This window comes from Rhinoraja longicauda, chromosome 26 (assembly GCF_053455715.1).
Source record: "Rhinoraja longicauda isolate Sanriku21f chromosome 26, sRhiLon1.1, whole genome shotgun sequence".
Classification (NCBI taxonomy): Eukaryota; Metazoa; Chordata; class Chondrichthyes; order Rajiformes; family Arhynchobatidae; genus Rhinoraja; species Rhinoraja longicauda.
The window spans coordinates 25,719,632-25,739,753 of NC_135978.1; the positions used below are offsets into that span (position 1 = coordinate 25,719,632).

General features: G+C 49.0%; 1 protein-coding gene across 2 annotated transcripts in view; it reads left to right on the top strand.

Moving 5' to 3' along the window:
• Positions 1 to 11,820: 11,820 nt before the first annotated feature.
• Positions 11,821 to 20,122, top strand: part of LOC144606494 (reticulon-4 receptor-like 1) — a 52,745-nt gene continuing 44,443 nt past the window's right edge. The window contains exon 1 of one of the 2 annotated variants that reach the window (XM_078422678.1): positions 11,821 to 12,189. In XM_078422678.1, coding sequence (XP_078278804.1) covers positions 12,177 to 12,189 — 13 coding nt within the window. In that variant the 5' untranslated portion in view covers positions 11,821 to 12,176. Of the gene's footprint in view, positions 12,190 to 14,928; positions 15,527 to 20,122 lie in introns of those variants that run through there. The other variant, XM_078422679.1, reaches the window with a different exon arrangement.

Below are 20,122 nucleotides of genomic sequence, written 5' to 3' on the forward strand. Positions count from 1 at the left end.
AGTGTAAAGCCAGAGGGAGGGGAGATAGGTGGAAGGAGACAGTGAGGAGGGGAGAGAGGGGCATAAAAAGGAAACGAGGGACTCAGGGATGGGAGATGAGCATGTGAAGAAGGAGAACGTTGCAGGGTGACTGGGAGATGGGAGAAATGGGTCCGCACTGGAGGGGGGGTAGGAATAGGAGAAAGAAAGGGCGGAGAGGCATATTATTTGAAATTGGAGAATTCAATGTCCATACCGTTGGGTTGTAAGCTACCATCGGAGGTGCTGTTCTTTACAATTTGTAAGTGCCCTTACTCTGGCAATGGAGGAGGCCCAGGACAGAAAGGTCGGTGTGGGACAGGGAAGTGGAGTTAATATGGTTAGTAACCAGGTAATCTAGCAGTCCCCATGCTCTGTAATATCAAAACGGTTTGGTTCTTATTTGAATCTAATCTTGAGACGTTCAGGTTAAGAAAGTACATAAGGTGGCTTGTGTAAAGCGATGGAGCATTATTGATGACCACATGCAATGCTCAGCACAAATCCCTGCCCTTATCGGGACCGAGAGGAACTTAGAAATGAACTCTTATTGTTATAACAGGGAGATCCACCAATATTAGGTGGCCAGCAAACTATTATCAAACAAATAGCTTTGGTTGCACTGGAAATTTCCCCTATTAAGCAGTTCTTTAAGGTTTGTTTTTATCAGAAGTAAGAATTTATAGACTTGTTTCTCTTTAAGGTCAAATTCTTACTGCATTAAAGAAAAACAAAAATGTAATCTCCATTGAATTTCCATTTGCTGAAGACAGAATTTTTCTATTAATCTTAATCAAGCGATTCACCTGATCCGCTTTTCTCACCCAGTTTATTTCCTTCACTTTCAGCTGCTCTGCAATATCTTGGAATAATAAATGTTATCAAATATTAACCTGAATTCCATTCCCCGCCCTGCAACTCCTCTGGGGATCGATAGGTATGACTGGTATAATCACCATTCAGTCAGATACAGTGAGATCTTCAAAATGCCACGCTACATTTTTTATTGCAATCAATACAGTTTCCCTCAGGCTTTGCATCGCCTTTCACCTCCGTCATCCTTCTTCTTCTGAGGCCTGCCACCACATATGACATTGTCCCAATGTGAAGAGCGAAGACAACTTTGAAGAGGAGTCAGGAAGGGGTTCGTTCACTGGACCTTTCAGTTTAGTTTAGTCTAGTTCAGTTTAGAGACACAGCGCGCAAACAGGCCCATCGGTCCACCGAGTCCGCGCCAACATTAACACTTTCCTCCACACACCAGGGACGATTTACAATTTTACCGAAGCCAATTGGCCTGCAATCAGGTCCTTCTACAGTTGTACCGGGCCCTGGTGAGACCGCACCTGGAGTACTGTGTGCAGTTTTGGTCTCCAAATTTGAGGAAGGATATTCTTGCTATGGAGGGCGTGCAGCGTAGGTTCACTAGGTTAATTCCCGGAATGGCGGGACTGTCGTATGTTGAAAGGCTGGATCGATTGGGCTTGTATACACTGGAATTTAGAAGGATGAGGGGGGATCTTATTGAAACATATAAGATAATTAGGGGATTGGACACATTAGAGGCAGATAACATGTTCCCAATGTTGGGGGAGTCCAGAACAAGGGGCCACAGTTTAAGAATAAGGGGTAGGCCATTTAGAACGGAGATGAGGAAGACCTTTTTCAGTCAGAGGGTGGTGAAGGTGTGGAATTCTCTGCCTCAGAAGGCAGTGGAGGCCAGTTCGTTGGATGCTTTCAAGAGAGAGCTGGATAGAGCTCTTAAGGATAGCGGAGTGAGGGGGTATGGGGAGAAGGCAGGAACGGGGTACTGATTGAGAGTGATCAGCCATGATCGCATTGAATGGCGGTGCTGGCTCGAAGGGCTGAATGGCCTACTCCTGCACCTATTGTCTATTGTCTATTGTCTTTGGGAGGAAACCGGAGCACCCGGAGAAAACCCACACAGAACATGAGGAGAACGTACAAACTCTGTACAGACAGCACCCATAGTCAGGATCGAACCCGGGTCTCTGGCGCTGTAAGGCAGCAACTCTACCGCTGCGCCACCGTGTCTCCCATTTGGGCCTTGTGAACTTGGAGCGTTGGTATGTGGCTCTCAACCCAAGCCTTGCTCACTCTTCAGCTGAAGGGATTTTTTGATATGGAATCGCTGTAAAAGACGTCTCACCTCTGGTGGATCAACTCTTCCAGTCCTCATGACTGTAAATAGTTGGTCGACCTGCAATTATTGATACGCTCTTAGGAACAGCCCGTTGATGCTAATGCACTGCAAATATTGAAGATGGTCACAAAATGCTAGAATAACTCAACAGGTCAGGCAGCACTCTGGAGAAGAAGAGTAGGCGATGTTTTGGGTGGGAACCCTTCTTCAGACTGAAAGTAGGGGTGGGGTTGTGGGAGGCTGGGGAAATAAACTGGAGGCGAGAAAATGACAGAACAAATTAGGGCCGACAACAGATGACCTCCGGAAGGGTGGAGCCCATAATGGCCCATTGTTGGCTGGGGAAGGTGTGATAACAAGAGGGATACAAGGATGGTAACAGTGGAACTGGTAGGACGACACGGGTATGGGAGACGGGGGGGGGGGGGGGGGGGGGAGAGAGACTGGGGAGGGGAGGGAATGCAGGAGTTACTTGAAATTAAAGAAATCAACGTCCATACCACCTCCCAAGTGAAATAAGAGGTGCTGTTCTTCCAATTTGTGTGTGGCCTCGCTCTGACAATGAAGGAGACCCAGGACAGAAAGGGAATGGGAAGGGGAGTTAAAATGTGAGGCAACCACATGCCTCTCGTAAATATTCATAGAGCCCTCGCGATCATCTACGGTTATGAACAAACCCGTAAGGTCCACCTGCGAATCGGGATAAAACTCTGATGTTTATTGGTAAAGATCACTGGATGATCCACACATGAAAACTCCCAAAGTCGTGCACGTTTGTAGGTTAATTGGTTGCTGTAAATTGCCCCCCAGTGTGTAGGGAGCGGAGGAGAAAGTGGGATAACATAGAACTCGTGTGAATGACAAGAAAACACACCGGATAATTCCAGTGCTTCTGAGATACTCCGAGAATCCCCTGTTACTATTGAATCATTGTTGGAATATCTTGTCCATACTAATTCTTTCTGGCAGATCGTGTGTCAACATTGGAACATTCCTGAGGCATTTGCAAATATCGATGCACTCTAGTCCAACTCTAACATCGCCCAATAATTGAAGGGAAAACGTTAACGTGCAACAGAGTTTTGAGTTGGTTAATCAACACGTACGGACGGATGGATGCTTAGTAACGTTACTTTGCACAAAAATATGTTTTTTAGCAATGAATTCCCTCTGTATGGGAATATGCTTTGATGTTTAATTCAAACCATGAATTAATCCGGTGATTTCACAACATGAGAATACAATGCTAGAATAACAATATTTGTTCTATAAGATTGATTACATCCACCTAAGACAAAAGCTGGCATGTTCATTATCACTGGATGTGACGTGTCAGCCATGATCACATGTTTAGCTCCTTGGACTTATGTTGGTTGAACTGGCAAACATCTAACTGAGTTGGTTGAGCTGTTGTCTCACAGTGCTTGAGACTCGGGTTCGATCCTGACATCAGGTACTGCTGTGTGGAGTTTGTATGTTCTTCCTGTGGGTTTCGTTCGGGTGCTCCGATTTCCTCCTCCAATCCCAACGAGTGCGTTTGAGGGTTAATTGGTCCTCTGCAAATTGCCCCGAGGTGTTTAGGGAGTGGATATGAAAGTAGGATAACACAGAACTAGTGCAAACGGGTGATCGATGGTCAACTTGGGCTTGGTTGGCCAAAGGGATTGTTTCTGCTCTGTATCTTTCGGTCAATTCAATCAAGCACTCAGAAACAAATGAGTATCGCTGGCCCAAGACAGGTGCTCCTAGTCAAGGTGCAGCGGTGACCAACTGAGGGCACAACTAAGGTCACCTCTCCAATGTTCTGGCAGCTCTCACTTGTACAACCAGACACCTAGACCACTGAGGATGTCAAACACCAAATCTTTGACTGTGAAATGTTGCCTTTCATTGCATGTTTAGATCACGGGCTGATTCAGTGTGGAATGATCCAAACTCATCTCCATTGCTGAAGACACCAGATACGGACGTTTCTTCAAGTCCTGCTCTGGTGACTGGTTCAAAGCGCCGTGCTTTGACAGTAAGGCAGAGAAGCAACTACTCGGTCAATTGCCTCTGACAAATATCTATCTTGATAAACTCCCGCAACCAACGCTTTTCCCACTAAATTATTTTGGAAAACAATCTATTGACCCTTCCTCCACCAGTCTACCAGATAGTACATTCAAAATCACGATCACTCACTGTCAAAAATAAAATGCTCTCCAGTCACCTATTTGGTCTAATCTCTGGTCTAACTATTGCCTTTTCTTTCTTTCTTTTGGAAGATTCATTTTGGACTCTACATTGAACCTGCTTCTTGGGGCAATATCCTTGATTATGGGGGGAAAGCCTGAATAAGGGTCTCGACTCGAAGCGTCACCCATTCCTTTTCTCCAGTGATGCTGCCAGTCCTGCTGAGTTACTCCAGCTATCCTTGATAATGTGGATGGGTTACTGCATTGGGCAAAAACAACATTGGACAATTGTCCTAATACATCCTTATGTGACTCGGTTTCACAGTCGGTTGGATGGACATCCTATGAAGCACCTTCGGGGCACTTTGCTGAGTTAAAGGCAGTATATTGTAAATGTTCTACAGTTAGTGATATAAATGATTCATGCTTTGGCAGAATGCAGCATTGTAGTTTCAGAGTCTAAGCAATGTTTTGGCTGGCTTCCTAGAGTCAGGATACACTGCGAGATGCTGTGGTTACCAACAGCACCCAAATGACCAACAATGAATTAAAGGAAATTGTGCAAACTCAAAACTTTAAACTGAACTTGGTTCAAAGCAGAAGATGCTGAAAACACCCAGCTGGTCAGGCAGCATCTGCGGAAAGAGAGGCAGAGGTAATGTTTCAGGCTGGGAAAGAGAGAAAAATGGTCGACAGCTCAGCAGGGACAAGAAGGGAAACAGATCTTACTGAGGCAGGCTGGGCAAAAGGGGTGGGGAGAAATCCTGCTGGACAACAGAGGAGAGATCCTTCAAGGTTTGTGGGGAAGTGGCAGAAAAGTCAACAGGGAAGGGAAATTTAAAAATCCTGCCACTGATGGAAGTCTGAAAGAATAATAAACATTTATAATAAACATTTATTTTTTATAGCGCTTTTCCAAATGCTCAAAGACGCTTTACAAAAACAGTCAAGACATAAAAACAAACAGACGAACTATCCCGACGGAGAAGCGGCGAACAAATAGCGCCAGCGTCCTCTCACGTCAGGGTCCGGCAGTAGACAATAAAGAACACAAGACACACAATTACAATTTTTAACACAAACAGCCATCACAGTGATTGCTCCAGGCACACCCTCACTGTGATGGAAGGCAAAGAAAAGTCTTATCTCCTCCTCATTCTTCTCCCGTGGTGCCACGAGGTGATCGAGGCTCCCGACTTTTGAAGCCCCCACCGGGCGATGGAAAGTCCCAGGGCCGAGCCGAGCAGGCCGATGAAGGTCCTGAGCCCCCACCGGGCGATGGAAAGTGCCGCGGCCTGGCCACGCAGGGCGATGAAGGGCCTGCGAGCGGGTCAATCAAACCTCGCGCTTCGGGGTGGTCGAAGCTGCTACGGCTGGAGCTCCCGAAAGCTGGTCGCCAGCCAAGGACCTGCGAGCTCCCGATGTTGCGGTCTGCAGGGCCCACGGCCGAAGCCTCCGAGATGGTAAGTCCAGGCCCTGCGACCGGAGTCTTCAAGGTCGATCCCAGCTGGAGGCATTTTTCTGTCATCAGGACCACTCCTTATTAAGATGGAGATTGGCTTACATCAGGACCACTCCATACTAAGATGGAGATTGGCTTACATCAGGACCACTTAGTCCTGGGTTGATAACCTCACCTCAGAATCACTCAAGCCCAAAATGATGATCTTACTCCAGGACCACTCATTCCTTAGTTGGATTGATGAATTGTTGTTCTTTGGAATTTGGTTACCTGAGAGAAGTACACAGCAAACTTCTGGCTAGTAGCTAAGCAGAAATCTTGGTGTTATTCCTTCTATGTTCTATATAATCCACATTCGAGAAATCACAGACTCACCACTCTCTGTGTGAAGAAATGTTTTCTCATCTCGGTCCTAAAAGACTTCCCCCTTATCCTTAAGTTGTGACCCCTGGTTCTGGACTCCCTCAACATCGGGAACAATCTTCCCGCATCTAGCCTCTCCAACCCCTTAAGAATTTTATATGTTTCTATAAGATCCCCCCTCAGTCTTCTAAATTCCAGCGAGTACAAGCCCAGTCTATCCAGTCTTTCCTCATATGTAAGTCCCGCCATCCCAGGGATCAATCTGGTGAACCTTCTCTGTACTCCCTCTAAGGCAAGAACGTCTTTCCTCAGGTTAGGAGACCAAAACTGCACACAATACTCCAGGTGCGGTCTCACCAAGGCCCTGTACAACTGCAGCAGAACCTCCCTGCTCCTAAACTCAAATCCTCTTGCTATGAATGCCAACATACCATTCGCTTTCTTCACTGCCTGCTGCACCTGCATGCTTGCTTTCAATGACTGGTGCACCATGACACCCAGGTCACGTTGCATCTCCCCTTCTCCCAATCGGTCACCATTCAGGTAATACTCTGCTTTCCTGTTCTTGCCGCCAAAGTGGATAACCTCACATTTATCCACATTATATTGCATCTGCCATGCAGATACTGTCTGACCCGCTGGGTTACTCCAGCTTTTTGTGTCTATAACCAGTCCTTGTCCTTGTTAGCACAACACCCCAGTACCATGCACTCTAATTTTAATTGTAGGGCTACACAGCATGGAAACAGGCCCTTTGGTACAACTTGTACATGCTGAATAACTCACTTGCTATTATCTTATTGAAGATATTCTGAAAGTCCAAATACCTATATTGCTAGTTCCAACCTCAAAGAATTCCAACATATTCATCAATGATGAGCCCCCTTTCATATAACTATGTTAACCAACCCCGTTCCATTATAATTTATCACATCCTTTATTGCTTCCATGATAATAGATGCTAGCAATTTCCCTTTCACTGATGTCAGGTTGATCCAAGTCTCTGGTTTTCTCTCCTCTCCTTATATAAACAGTAGAATTATATTTTACTACCTTCCAGCCTCAGTCTATGGAAGCTGAACTAGAATCCAAGGAATTTTGGAAGATTCCAACCATTATTTCCAAAGCAACTTCCTTCAAAATCTAGAATACAAGATGATAGGTATCACCTTTCTATGGCTCGGAGGGATATTGGTCAAATGCAGGCAAATGGGACTAGCCCAAAATGCCAACTTGCTCTGCATGGACAATGCGTAGGAAGGAACTGCAGGTGCTGGTTTAAACCGAAGATAGACACAAAAAAAAGCTGGAGTACCTCAGTGGGACAGGCAGCATCTCTGGAGAGAAGGAAAGGCTGACATTTCGACCCTTCTTCAGACAAGGACAAGGCTAGGATGAAGATTGGCTTACATAAGGACCACTTACATCAGACCAATATAAAGGCCAGTTTCTGTTCTGTACAGTTCTATACAGGGCAGCACAGTGGCATAATGGTAGAGCTGCTGCCTTACAGCGCCAGAGACCCGGGTCCCATCCTGACTATGGGTGCTGTCCATACGGAGTTTGTACGTTCTCCCTGTGACAGCGTGAGTTTTCTCCGGCTGCTCAGGTTTGCTCCCACACTCCAAAGACGTACAGGTTTGTAGGTTAATTGGCTTTGGTCCCTGGTTTTCTCGGGTAGTGTTAGTTTATGGGGTGATCGATCACTGGTCGGCGTGGACTCGGTGGACCGTATCACTGTATCTCTAAAGTCTAATGTCGAAAAGTCCATGCCCTATCAATCCCATTATATTCTGCAGCGCTGGCGTTTTTTAGTGATGCTGATTTCTTTGAACACTGCCTCCCAATTACTGATCTTCGACGAGTTCCGTCATGAACTGTTGCATTTGATGTTGGACCTTGAAGGCTGCAACATGACCGGGCAGAAGGTGAGGTGCTGTTCCTCAAGCTTGCACCAGAACAACGAGAGAAGCCAAGGACAGAGAGGCCAAAGTGTGTGCAGTAAGTGGCTGCTAATTTCAGCACCTCCCCCAACCTCACGGAGGTTGCCCAGAAAACTCTCTGCATCACAAGTTTCCTTTATGAGAACCCTTGACAAAATTTGACAAGATTTCTTGTTTCTTGTGCATTTTGTTTAAAATCCTGTAAGGATTAATTTCTTATGGTAGTGATCTGTGAATTCTATCAGGGTGGATTTACATTACCCGAACCACTGCAACGTGACTGTACACTGATCATTAAATTTCGTTCTCGTCTTTCAAATTTCTTTCTCATCTCCAAGGAGGATTTTGGTGATGGTGGTGGTGGTGGATCTGTGGAATTCATTGCCACGGGCGGCTCTGGAGGCAAGTCAATGGATATTTTTAAGGCGGAGATTGGTTGGTTCTTGATTAGTACGGTTATCAGGGGTTATGGAGAGAAGGCAGGAGAATGGGGTTGAGAGGGAGAGATAGATCAGCCACAATTGAATGGCGGAGTAGACTTGATGGGCCGAATGGCCTAATTCTGCTCCTACAAGATATGAACTGATGAAGTTTAGTCCTTGCTTGCATACATATCCCATTGTTAATTTCTTCTTCTTTGGCAATGTTTGGAGTACACATGATAATGTTCCCTTGATATATTTTTGGTGTGTTTTGCTACGTTAAATCTATATACTAAAACTCTTGTTTGTTTGTTCCTGAACTACAGCCAAAACGGTACACGATAGCGCGACAATTCTAGGCCCACCTTACTCACCAACGTCCCTTTGGTGCTAATGGAAGAAGTTTCATTGAAATCGGTGTTATATTTTTAAAGTTATTCACATTTTAAAGTTTAAATCTATCTCCTAGGGAGGGAGGGAGGGGGGTGGAGGAAGGGGGGGGGGGGAAAGGGGGAGGGGAGGAGGTAGGCTGGGGGAGGGGGGAGGGAGGAAGGGAGGAGAGAGGAGGGGGAGAGGGGAGGGGGGAGGGGAGGAGGGGAGTGGGGAGGGGAGTGGGGAGGGGGAGAGGGGAGAGAGGAGGGGGAGAGGGGAGGGGTAGAGGGGAGGGGGAGGACGGGGAAGGGGAGGGGGGGATGGGGAGGGGGGAGGGGGAGAGGGGGGGAAGAAGGGGAGTGGGGGGGGAGAGGGGAGGGGGAGGTGGGAGGAGAGGGTGCAGGAGAGGTTTGGGCCCAACGGGTCCACTTGGTCTAGTATACTATATAATTGCAGATTAGAAAAGCTTTTCCTTTCAACAGTACTTTTAACTGTTCTCCCCTCCTATTCCTGCAGGCGTTTTTAAACCCAAGATTTGCCATCGATGGTGAGTATAAGAGTTTGGATATCATGTTGCAGCTGTCCAAGATTAAGCCACATTTGAAAGATTATGTGCAGTTCTGGTCACCACACTATAGACATACTATAGGGTTTGGTACTGTTAAAAAAGAGTGCATAAGAGATTGACCAGGATGTTACCTGGAAGCTTTAGTTACAAGGAGAGATAGGATGGATTGAGTGTGTTCTCACTGGAGCACAGCAGGCCGAGGATTAGCCTCAGAGAGCTTCATAAAATTACGAGATGCTTTGATGGAGTAGATGGCCATAGTCTTTCTCAAGGGCAAGGGAAGTCCAAAACGAAAGGACAAAGGTTTAAGGTGACAAGAGAAAAAATTTAAAGGAGATCTGAAGGGCAAGTTTTCATACTGAGTGTGGTGAGTTTATTAGAACAAGCTGCCAGAGGAGAGGCGGAGGCAGATGTAATCATAGCATCCAAACAACCATTTGGAGAGGTTAAAAAAGACACACATTACTGAACATAACTCAGAACATAACGTCGGGTGGCATCTCTGAAGAACATGGATAGGTGACGTTTTGTGTCGGGACCCTACTGTGGTATGGGGGGGGGGGGGGCTGGATGAGAGATGTGTGGGGTAGCACAAAGCCTGGCAAGTGATAGGTGGATACAGGTGAGGGAGGCTTGATCGGCAGATGTTTGAACAGTGTCCAGAGATGAAAGGACAAAACGTGGGCGATAAGGAGAAAAGGGTAGAAGTGGTGTGAAATGTGAAGCCAGAAGAAGGAATATAGGTGGAAGGGGATGGGGGGGGGGGGGGTTTTGAAGAGGAGAAATGTGTGCACATCCAGGTGGGGCACAGGGAAGAGAAAATAAATAAAGGGAGGAGGAAGGGTGGGAGGGGGTTGTTTGTAGGTAAGTTACCTAAATTTGGAGCATTCAATGTTCATGCTGTTCCTCCAGTTTGCCGGTGGCCTCACTCCGGCAATGGAGGAGGCCCAGGTCAGGGAAGTCCAGTGTGGGAATTGGAAGACGAGCTAAAATGGTTAGCAGCCATTTGAACAGGTGATGGAGACAAATTGCTGGAGTAACTCAGCGGGTCATGGGGGAAAAAAGAGAATATGTGACGTTTTGGGTCGAGGCCCTTCTTCAGACCCTGCCACCTGCAGTTCCTTCCGACACGTTTGGACGGGGTGTAGGGTTTGGAAAGGAATAGAGAAGGCACATGGGGCCAAACGCAGAGAGAAATACGTCGGGATGCTGAATGGAATTCAAGTTGTTGTGTAACAAGGTTGAGGGGGGAAAGCGGTCGTGAGCCACCACTAGGTGTCCCTGGCCCTGCTGTAACGGGAGGCTGTCCTGGTGTGTTTACAAAACCGAATTTCCAGGCGAGTCAATATTTAGCTTTTATCCCTGGATTGACTGAATCTGTTATTGGTCACGGAACTTGGGGGGGGGGGGGGGGTTGATGCAGAGAAAGATGTGAAATATAGAAACCCGGTCCACAGTCGATCCAATAATCACAGTTCCCGGGTAACTGGGACTCTATAGTGTTGTTCACCTTGACGGTATGTATGGTATGTATGAACGAACCCGGCCAGCTAACAATGCGCGGGGCAAGACACAAGACACAGACAGGACCAGGGTAACTTTCTCAACTTTTGCGGGCTTTTGTTGGGGTTTTGTTGCCAAGGAATCATTGTGTCCGACTGTCCTCCCACTGAATCTCAGGCGTCCAGAGCACAGCGCAGTCCCAGCTCAGTCACATGCCCCCGGCGCGGATAAATGTCACAAGGTAGCAGGTAGCGAGCCGGGTCTTCCTTACATCTCTGATCTAGTCCGGTGCTCTCCTCCCTCTCACTCCCCCCCCCCCCCCCCCCCCCCCCCCCCCCCCACCCCCACCCCACCCACCCCACCCCTCTCCTCTGGCACATTTGAGAATCCTCGGTACATGTTACTTTTTTTTTGTCTCCCTCTCCTCTGGCACATTTGAGAATCATCCTCGGTAAATGTTACTTTTTTTGTCTCCCTCCCTCCCCGCCTTAAATTCAGATGAGTAATTAACTGGGGCGGTGGACGGGCCGGGGGACTGTGTTGGAAAGCAGGCGGATGGGAAAGAGTTGTGTGTGTGTGTGTATGTGTGTGTGTGTGTTTTTATACCAAGCGGACGCGTCCATCACCCCTTATAAGGCAAAGCCTGTTATTTGTCCCCTTCTAACAGGCGCCGTTTGCACGTCAGTACCCTCCCCCCGACTGAATTAAACATTTCAACATTGAACAGTAGCCTGGCACTCCGGGGAACGCGTGTTAGTAACCAGGTTTATATTTTTATATAGAATATATATATACACACATCTTTTAATTTTTGGTTCCGACCTCTCCCCCCTCTAGACCCATCTGTACCTCTCTTTCTCCTTGCGCTGTGAACATTTCCTCTCTCCCCCCCCCCCCCGGGTCGAACCCCCTCAGTAAGCCGGGCTCGCTGCGTCTCCTGTCGGCTGCCGGCGCTCCCTTCCTCCCTTCCTTCCTTCCTTCCCTCCCTCCCCCCTCCCCACCCCACCACCCCACCTCTTCGTCTGCCTCTCTCTTTTATCCCAAGCACTCAGGATGCGGAGGTGCTCGTTTAGGGTATTTGTGCAACCGCCCTGGACTCGTTTCCCTCGCCCGGATCGTTGCTAGTTCCAGCCGATTATTCCACAAGGCGCTAACTTTCCTTCGAGCGACACAAGGACGGAAATATGAGTAGGAAAGGTAAGGTTCATTTGCCACTCCGATGTTATAATTCAACGGATTAAACCGAAATAGAAACGCTGTTCAACGGTGGAACTGTCGTGTGATTTTTATAGTTATCAACGGAGAATTAAATACATAAAATATTCATATATAAATATATAAATATATATATATATATATACAATAATTAACACTTATTAAATATAACAAGGATCGCCGCAGTGCGAGTTCTTAAGATTGTGCAGAACGATCCCTTTATATTTAGTGAGGGAATGCGGTCTCTTAATATAAGTTTTGGAACTGTCATTCAGAAGCTGCTAATTGAAAGCCGCTAATTGCAACCGTATTAATGTAACACAGTCGCGACGTTATTACAAAAATTCTTGTTTCATTTGAAGGGTCAGCCTTCAATGGTACTGGTTTTGTTTTTTGTTGTTGTTGTTGAGATATGATACCGTCTCTTATTTTCACCAACCAACTCAACCCAGAATTAGATGCCAGGCTCTCTGCTACTCGTACATGATATCAGATCACCATCACTGATAACCAAGCCACATTTACCTGGGCTGTTTCTTTCCCCCCTGTTTATAAATAGCTGCTTGTTATTTGGCATCTGTTTTACTTTCCGAAGGAAAAGCTCACTTCGGTAATTAGTAACTTCCAAGTTTTTTGTGCGTGGTGTGTGTGTGTGTGTTGTTTGTATGTGTGTGTGTGTGTGTGTGTGTGTGTGTGTGTGTGTGTGTGTGTGTGTGTGTGTGTGTGTGTGTGTGTGTGTGTGTGTGTGTGTGTGTGTGTGTGTGTGTGTGTGTATGTGTGTGTGTATGTGTGTGTGTGTGTGTGTGTGTGTGTGTGTGTGTGTGTATGTGTGTGTGTGTGTATGTGTGTGTGTGTGTGTGTGTGTGTGTATGTGTGTGTGTGTGTGTGTGTGTGTGTGTGTGTGTGTATGTGTGTGTGTGTGTGTGTGTGTGTGTGTGTGTGTGTGTGTGTGTGTGTGTGTGTGTGTGTGTGAGGGGGGTGGTGGTTAGGATTTCTACCAGGGAATATCTAATTTCAGTTGATATTTGGGATGCATATTCTGTGCCGTCTTTGTTGGTCTTGTCTTCTGCTGAACCCCGCCGGGCGCTGATCTGCTATTCTCTGTTATCGAGCGCCTTCAGCGGTTATAATGCTTAAAGAGGATTAGGTGGATAAAACTTGGTGCCATGCTGTGTGTGTGTGTGTGTGTGTGTGTCAAAATAACCCCTGCTCATCTCGCGAAACCCCAACCTCACAGCTACCCGGACAGACTCTGGCAAAACGCGCAGCCCGAGGAGTGGGGGGGTGGGGGGGGGGGGAGAGAGTGGGGGAGAGAGTGGGGGGGAGAGAGGGGGGGAGAGAGGGGGGGTGGGAGAGAGAGTGTGGGGGGGAGAGTGGGGGGGGAGAGAGTGGGGGGGGGAGAGAGTGGGGGGGGAGAGAGTGGGGGGGGAAGAGTGGGGGGGGGAGAGAGTAGGGGGGGAGAGAGTGGGGGGGGAGAGAGTGGAGGGGGAGAGAGAGTGGGGGGGAGAGAGAGTGGGGGGGGGGAGTGGGGGGAGGAGAGAGTGGGGGAGGGGGGCAACAACTGTAACATAATAAACAAACGCATGGTTCTTCCCAAAATAACAACACTGGTGAGCCACCGACCGCTCCCTGATCCGCGCCTGAAACACACCTCGAGGATACCGGGTGTGCTTTTGTGCCAACCGGAGAGTTGAGCTGGATGTTTTGTTAAATATTGAAAGAAAATGCATCGATAAGTTTACATAACTGTGTCTGTCCGTCGCAGCCTCAGCTACATTCCAGCGCAGTATGCTGGGGCAGGGGACTCTCCTTGGTCAGGGTGTGTGTGTGTGAGTGTGTGTGTGTGAGTGAGTGTGTGTGTATGTGTGTGTGTGTGTGTGTGTGAGTGTGTGTGTGTGTGTGTGTGTGAGTGTGTGTGTGTGTGTGTGTGTGAGTGTGTGTGTGTGTGTGTGAGTGTGTGTGTGTGTGTGTGTGTGTGTGTGTGTGTGTGGGAGGGAGGGGACGTAATCCTCTGATTGAGTTTAGCTTACACTTTCGGACGCCTGATTCGCTTCTATTTAAAGCTCGGCGTTAAATGTAAATTCTGGACTTCAATTGCCTCGATCTCCCGCCCCACCCATTTCAACCCTAGACAACAACCGCACGGTATACGGGGTGGCAATCGCCGGCTGTGGAAATACTTCTGCGTCTCGAATTGTGATCTCGGATGTCTGCATTGAATTCAAAGACCCTGGATAACATGGGGGGCGCGGGGTGGGAGACCGTGTGCGGCGCTCATTAACGTGTGAGGAGCTCATTAAAATCATAGCTGGGTGATAGTGGCCGGGTCAACGACAGCAGCATAGGGCTGTCATGCCTCAGAATCGGGCAGGACCGGGGTGTATCATTGCCAGCCCGACGTCTCTCCGCTCACCCACCTACCCCACAGTGGAGGGAGGTACGAGAGTTTGCAGTCAGCTACATCCACCAAACAAAAATTAACACTACCACTTCTTAGTTGCGGCATTTCCGACACTGGAAACGCGTACAAAAATAACTCTCATTTCAATTTGCCAAAAGAATTTGCCAAAAGCAACAAAAAGAAATTCTAAAGAGAGACATTGGATGATGGTGGATGTTAAACCAATATTTCGATCAGAACTTCTAATATCTCAAGATAGATGGGGGGGGGGGTGGCACAACAATAAACTCTTTCCTCCTCCTCCCCTCCTCCTCCTCTCTCCTGTCCCTCTCCACCCAACAGTATGCGACTCGGAATTCGTCTCAAAAGGCTGATTAATGTGGATCAAAGAAGAATACGCGCAGGTCCCCGGCGCCAAACACAGCACGAACACCGAACGCAAAGTTTCAATGCCCGCTGCTCAAGTGGCGGAGGGCGAGGGGATCGGGACTAGTCACTGTTGCCTGTTGAAGTCAAAGCACCGCCTGGCAATTCAACACCACACAGAGCTGTCTCTGGGATACAAGGGCGGCGGCGAAGCCAATGGAGTTTGATGGCATGAAGAAGGAAAGCGGAGTTCAGCTGCTTTCAGTGCTATCAGGAAATTGAGTCTGAATCAGCGGTTCGCATCTCCCTCGCTGAATCTTTCTGTATCCCGAGCATAAACACATCAGGCTGCACTCATGTTTATTAAAGGGCGTTTCAATTGGTTTCAGATTAAAGTATTTTCGCTCTCGGAGTCAGTACTGCACGCTCTGGGCTGTGAAAATCTAGGAGATGGGAATTATACTCAGGAGGCAGAACCGAGGAGGGACACGGTTTCGATTGCCTATATATAACATTGCGAACAATTTCAGGACAGAAAAATCACAGTGAAATGTATGTAATTATAAATTGACTGTGGGAGTCTCTAGGGGTGGTGTTTTGACGGGGGGTTGTGTTGATTGTGTCATTCTAAAGTGGTGTTTTGATGAAATAGCTGGGGATGTACAGAAACAGCGGAGGCACAAGATGCTGCAGAGGCTGGAATCTTGAGCAAAATACAAAGGGCTGTAGGAACTCAGCGGGCCAGGCAGTATCTGTGGAGGGGGATGGATAGGTGACGTGGGGGAATGGGGTGGGGTAGAATCTGTAAAAGAGAGGTGAGGGCGGGACAAAGCCTAGCAAGTGATAGGTGGATACAGGGGGGTGGTGATTGGCAGACGTGTGGAGTAAATGACAAAGGCTTGAGGTGAAGATAAGAGGAAGGATATCAGATAAGGAGAGAAGCTGAGCGAAATGTAAAGACAGGGGGGTGTGGGTGGAAGGGGATATGGCGGGGGGGGAGGGGGAATAGGGTAAATAAAGGGAAATGGGAGACTCGGGGAGGTGTATCGGAGAGCTTAATGATAGAGAGCCACAGTGTTGGGCGAGGTGGCGGTTGTGGATATGGTTAACCCAGTGGGAGTGTTAGATGGAGTAGAAATGGCGGGGCAATGGATAGTGGTGACATTAGACAAGAGGAATGAATCGGGTAGAGAGGAATAGAGGTAGGCGCACAGGGTCTCTTGCCCAGAGTAGGGGAATCGAGAAACCAGAGGACATAGGTTTAAGGTGAGGGAGGGAAAGATTTATTAGGAAACTGAGGGGTACATTTTTCACGCAAAGGGTGGTGGGTGTACGGACCGAGCTAGTTGAGGCAGGTACGATCCAACGTTTAAGAACAATCAGATTGGTACGTGTGTAGTAGGACAGGTTGAGAGGGGTAGGGGCCAAATGCAGGCAGGTGGGACTAGTGTAGATGGGACATGTTGGCCGGTGTGGTAAGGTGGGTGTGAAGGGCCTGTTTCCACGTTGTACAACTCCCTTTGGCTCTAGCTAGATAGTGGTGACAATGGTGGCGTGCTAGATAGTAATTCCACCATTGAAGCGGAGAAGAAGGTGATCGGTGGAGTGGTGGTGGCAACACGGTGATGTGCCTGGACACTGTTCTACCAGCTATGGGGTGTGTTAGCTGGTGGAGGCAATAATGGGGGGTGGATACAAAATGCTGGAATAACTCAGCAGGTCAGGCAGCATCTTTGAAGAACGTGGATAGGAGATATCATAGTTCAGAAAACATGTACAATAGGTGCAGGAGAAGGCCGTTCGGCCCTTCCAACCAGCACTGCCATTTAATATGATCACGGCTGATCATTCAGAATCAGTACTCCGTTCCTGCTTTCACCCCATGGATAGGTGATGTTTCGGGTCGGGACCCTTCTTCAGACCTTTGACAGGTAGTTTATGGAGAGATTTGTGTGGAACTTGCATCGGAAAAATAGAAAGTGCAGCAAGAATCAAGGAAGGCCAATGCAACGCAGAGCGTTGTTATTGAGGAGGATGGAGTACTGAAGTAGGAAAGTGTTAGACCAAAATGTAAAGCACTCTGTAGGCCCTGCATAATCGATCACTTGAGATAGACACAAAATGCTGGAGTAACTCAGCGGGTCAGGCAGCATCGCTGGAGAAAAGGAATAGGTGACGTTTTGGGTCGAGAAGAGGGGTCTCGACCCAAAACGTCACCTATTCTTGTTCTCCAGAGATGATGCCTGACCCACCGAGTAACCCCAGCATGTCGTTTCTATTTTCGGCGTGAACCAGCATCTGCTGTTCCTTCACATCTGCTGTTCCTTCATACACACAGGCCGTCTTGGTGATGGCGGCAGTGGTGTGTGTGTGTGCGTGAATTATTATCATCCGCGGGATTGGAATATGTTGGATGGTCGTGACAATAATGAAAAATGCCGGGTCACGTTGGCAATGGGGAGATGTGACCACGGTGAATGTATTGGATGGCATTTTTACGAAATATGGACACAGAAAGCTGGAGTAACTCAGCGGGTCAGGCAGCATCTCTGGAGAGAAGGGGAACTCAGGTGACGTTTGGAGACGAGACGCTTCTTCAGCAGTTGGGGATATTGGGTGGCAGTGGCAGATGTTGGACGTGGGAGCAGTGGGTGGTGTTGGCAAGGGCAGGGTGTGTAGGGTGGCATTGTCAGGGGCGTGGTGGGTGTTGTTGATAATGAGATGGTGTAATGGGCACGGCGATGCAATGGCGGGGGGGGTGTTAGATATTCAGGGGTACGCTTGTGGCTTCTGTAACAAATGTTGTGTTATGTAATAGACGTGGGTGTGCTGGATTCCGGAGCATGGAGAAGATTAAATGACTTGGACTTGAGATGTAAAGTGCATCGGATAGCGGGCCAGCATTGGATATGTATGAGCTATTAGATAATGTATAATTTAATAGACTATAGTAGATTAGGTGACACGCTGTGCTGATGTGGATGGTCCGGAACGGGCTAATCTGTTCAATCCCCCCCATGTAAATGTCCTTGCCAATCCCCCCCCCCCAGGGCCAGATTATTACCCCCTGCTTGAGCTCCGTGAGTCTGAAGTTTAATATTTCTGGCAGCTTCTGCTAATACCACAGGTACTGGGAAAGCAGGGCACCGTGGAGTAGACGGTCGGCATGTGAAGGCCACCGTTTTTAACCAGAGGGCGGCATTTATCGTTAGGCTTCCTACCAAAACTGGCGAGGCCCCAATTAGACCCGAGCCTCCCGTCAGTGTCAGTGTCAGCAACATTTGCTGGAGTTATGGGCAGGAAGCCTTTGTTTCAAAAGAACAAAGCCCCGGCGTATGTGTTAATACACCCCTCCCTCGCCACTGAGAACCGCTCTCCAGTAGCTGGCTTCGGGTGTGTTGTGCTGCTACCTCGGGCCCTGAGTACCAGTCCCCACACACTGTCGGCATCAGGGGGACGGGGGGACGGGGGGTGGGGGGACAGGGGGTGGGGGTGCTGGAAAGAGCACCCCATTGTCGTTGTGCTGCGTGCCTGTGTGAACTAATGATACACAAGGTGAACGGGGCAGTGTGTGGATGTGTGTGTGTGTGTGTGTGTGTGTGTGTGTGTGTGTGTGCATGTGAGAGTATGTGTGTGTGTGTGTGTGTGTGTGAGTGTGTGTGTGTGTGTGTGTGTGTGTGTGTGTGTGTGAGTGTGTGTGTGTGTGTGTGAGTGTGTGTGTGTGTGTGTGTGTGTGTGTGAGTGTGTGTGTGTGTGAGTGTGTGTGTGTGGGTGTGAGTGGGGAGTGGGTGTGGGTGTGTGTGTGTGTGGGTGGGGTGTGTGTGTGGGTGTGGGTGTGTGTGTGAGTGTGTATATGTGTGTGTGTGTGCGTGCGTGAGTGTGTGTGTGTGTGTGTGGGTGTGTGTGCGTGTGTGTGTGCGTGTGTGTGTGTGCGTGTGTGTGTGAGTGTGTGTGCGTGAGTGTGGGTGTGTGTGTGTGTGTGTGAGTGTGAGTGTGTGTGTGTGTGTGCGTGTGTGTGCGTGGTGAGTGTCAGGGAGTGCAGATTGAGAGTAGGTGTGTCCACCCAGGTGCTGAGATCGTGTTATCTCCGCACCCCGGACCCGCGCCCCTCTGAGCGAAAGCGTCGAAGGCAGTGGAGGGGAGGGAGGGGAGGGGAGAGAGGGGAGGGGAGGGAGTGGAGGGGAGAGAGTGGAGGGGAGGGGAGAGAGGGGAGGGGAGAGAGGGGAGGGGAGAGAGTGGAGGGGAGGGAGTGGAGGGGAGGGGAGAGAGGGGAGGGGAGTGGAGGGGAGAGAGTGGAGGGGAGGGAGTGGAGGGGAGGGAGTGGAGGGGAGAGAGTGGAGGGGAGGGGAGAGAGTGGAGGGGAGAGAGTGGAGGGGAGGGGAGAGAGTGGAGGGGAGGGGAGAGAGTGGAGGGGAGGGAGTGGAGGGGAGGGGAGAGAGTGGAGGGGAGGGAGTGGAGGGGAGGGAGTGGAGGGGAGAGAGTGGAGGGGAGGGAGTGGAGGGGAGAGAGTGGAGGGGAGGGGAGAGAGTGGAGGGGAGGGGAGAGAGGGGAGGGGAGTGGAGGGGAGAGAGTGGAGGGGAGGGAGTGGAGGGGAGGGGAGAGAGGGGAGGGGAGTGGAGGGGAGAGAGTGGAGGGGAGGGAGTGGAGGGGAGAGAGTGGAGGGGAGGGAGTGGAGAGAGGGTTCTCCATTCACACCAGGGCTCACAACCGACACATCCACCTGCCCGGGGGAGGGAGACAGAGGGTGTAAAAATAACATCTCAAGAGAGTGGAAACTGAGCTAACGAGGCCAACTCTGAGCGCCGGTTACATTGCCTGATATTCGCCGTCTCTTCCAGAGAGGAACAGCGGACTGTGTCACCAGCTCCCTGGTTTTGGAAAGAGACACGACAATAATTCAAAATGCTTCCACAACGTCCCGGGGGATTTCCAATGCTTTTGCCCGTTTCTTAAGAGGGTGGTGGGTGAACGCCTTTGGCGATGAAAGGGTTACAGAGATGAGTTCACACATTGTCTTCTGTGCCGCACATGCTGGTACCGACCCTCAAACTCCATCTCTATCTCCCTGCCCCATTGTCAATTTGTGAATCAGACCCATCTCCACACCGGATAAATAAACTTGAGTCTGAGAGAGAGAGAGAGAGAGAG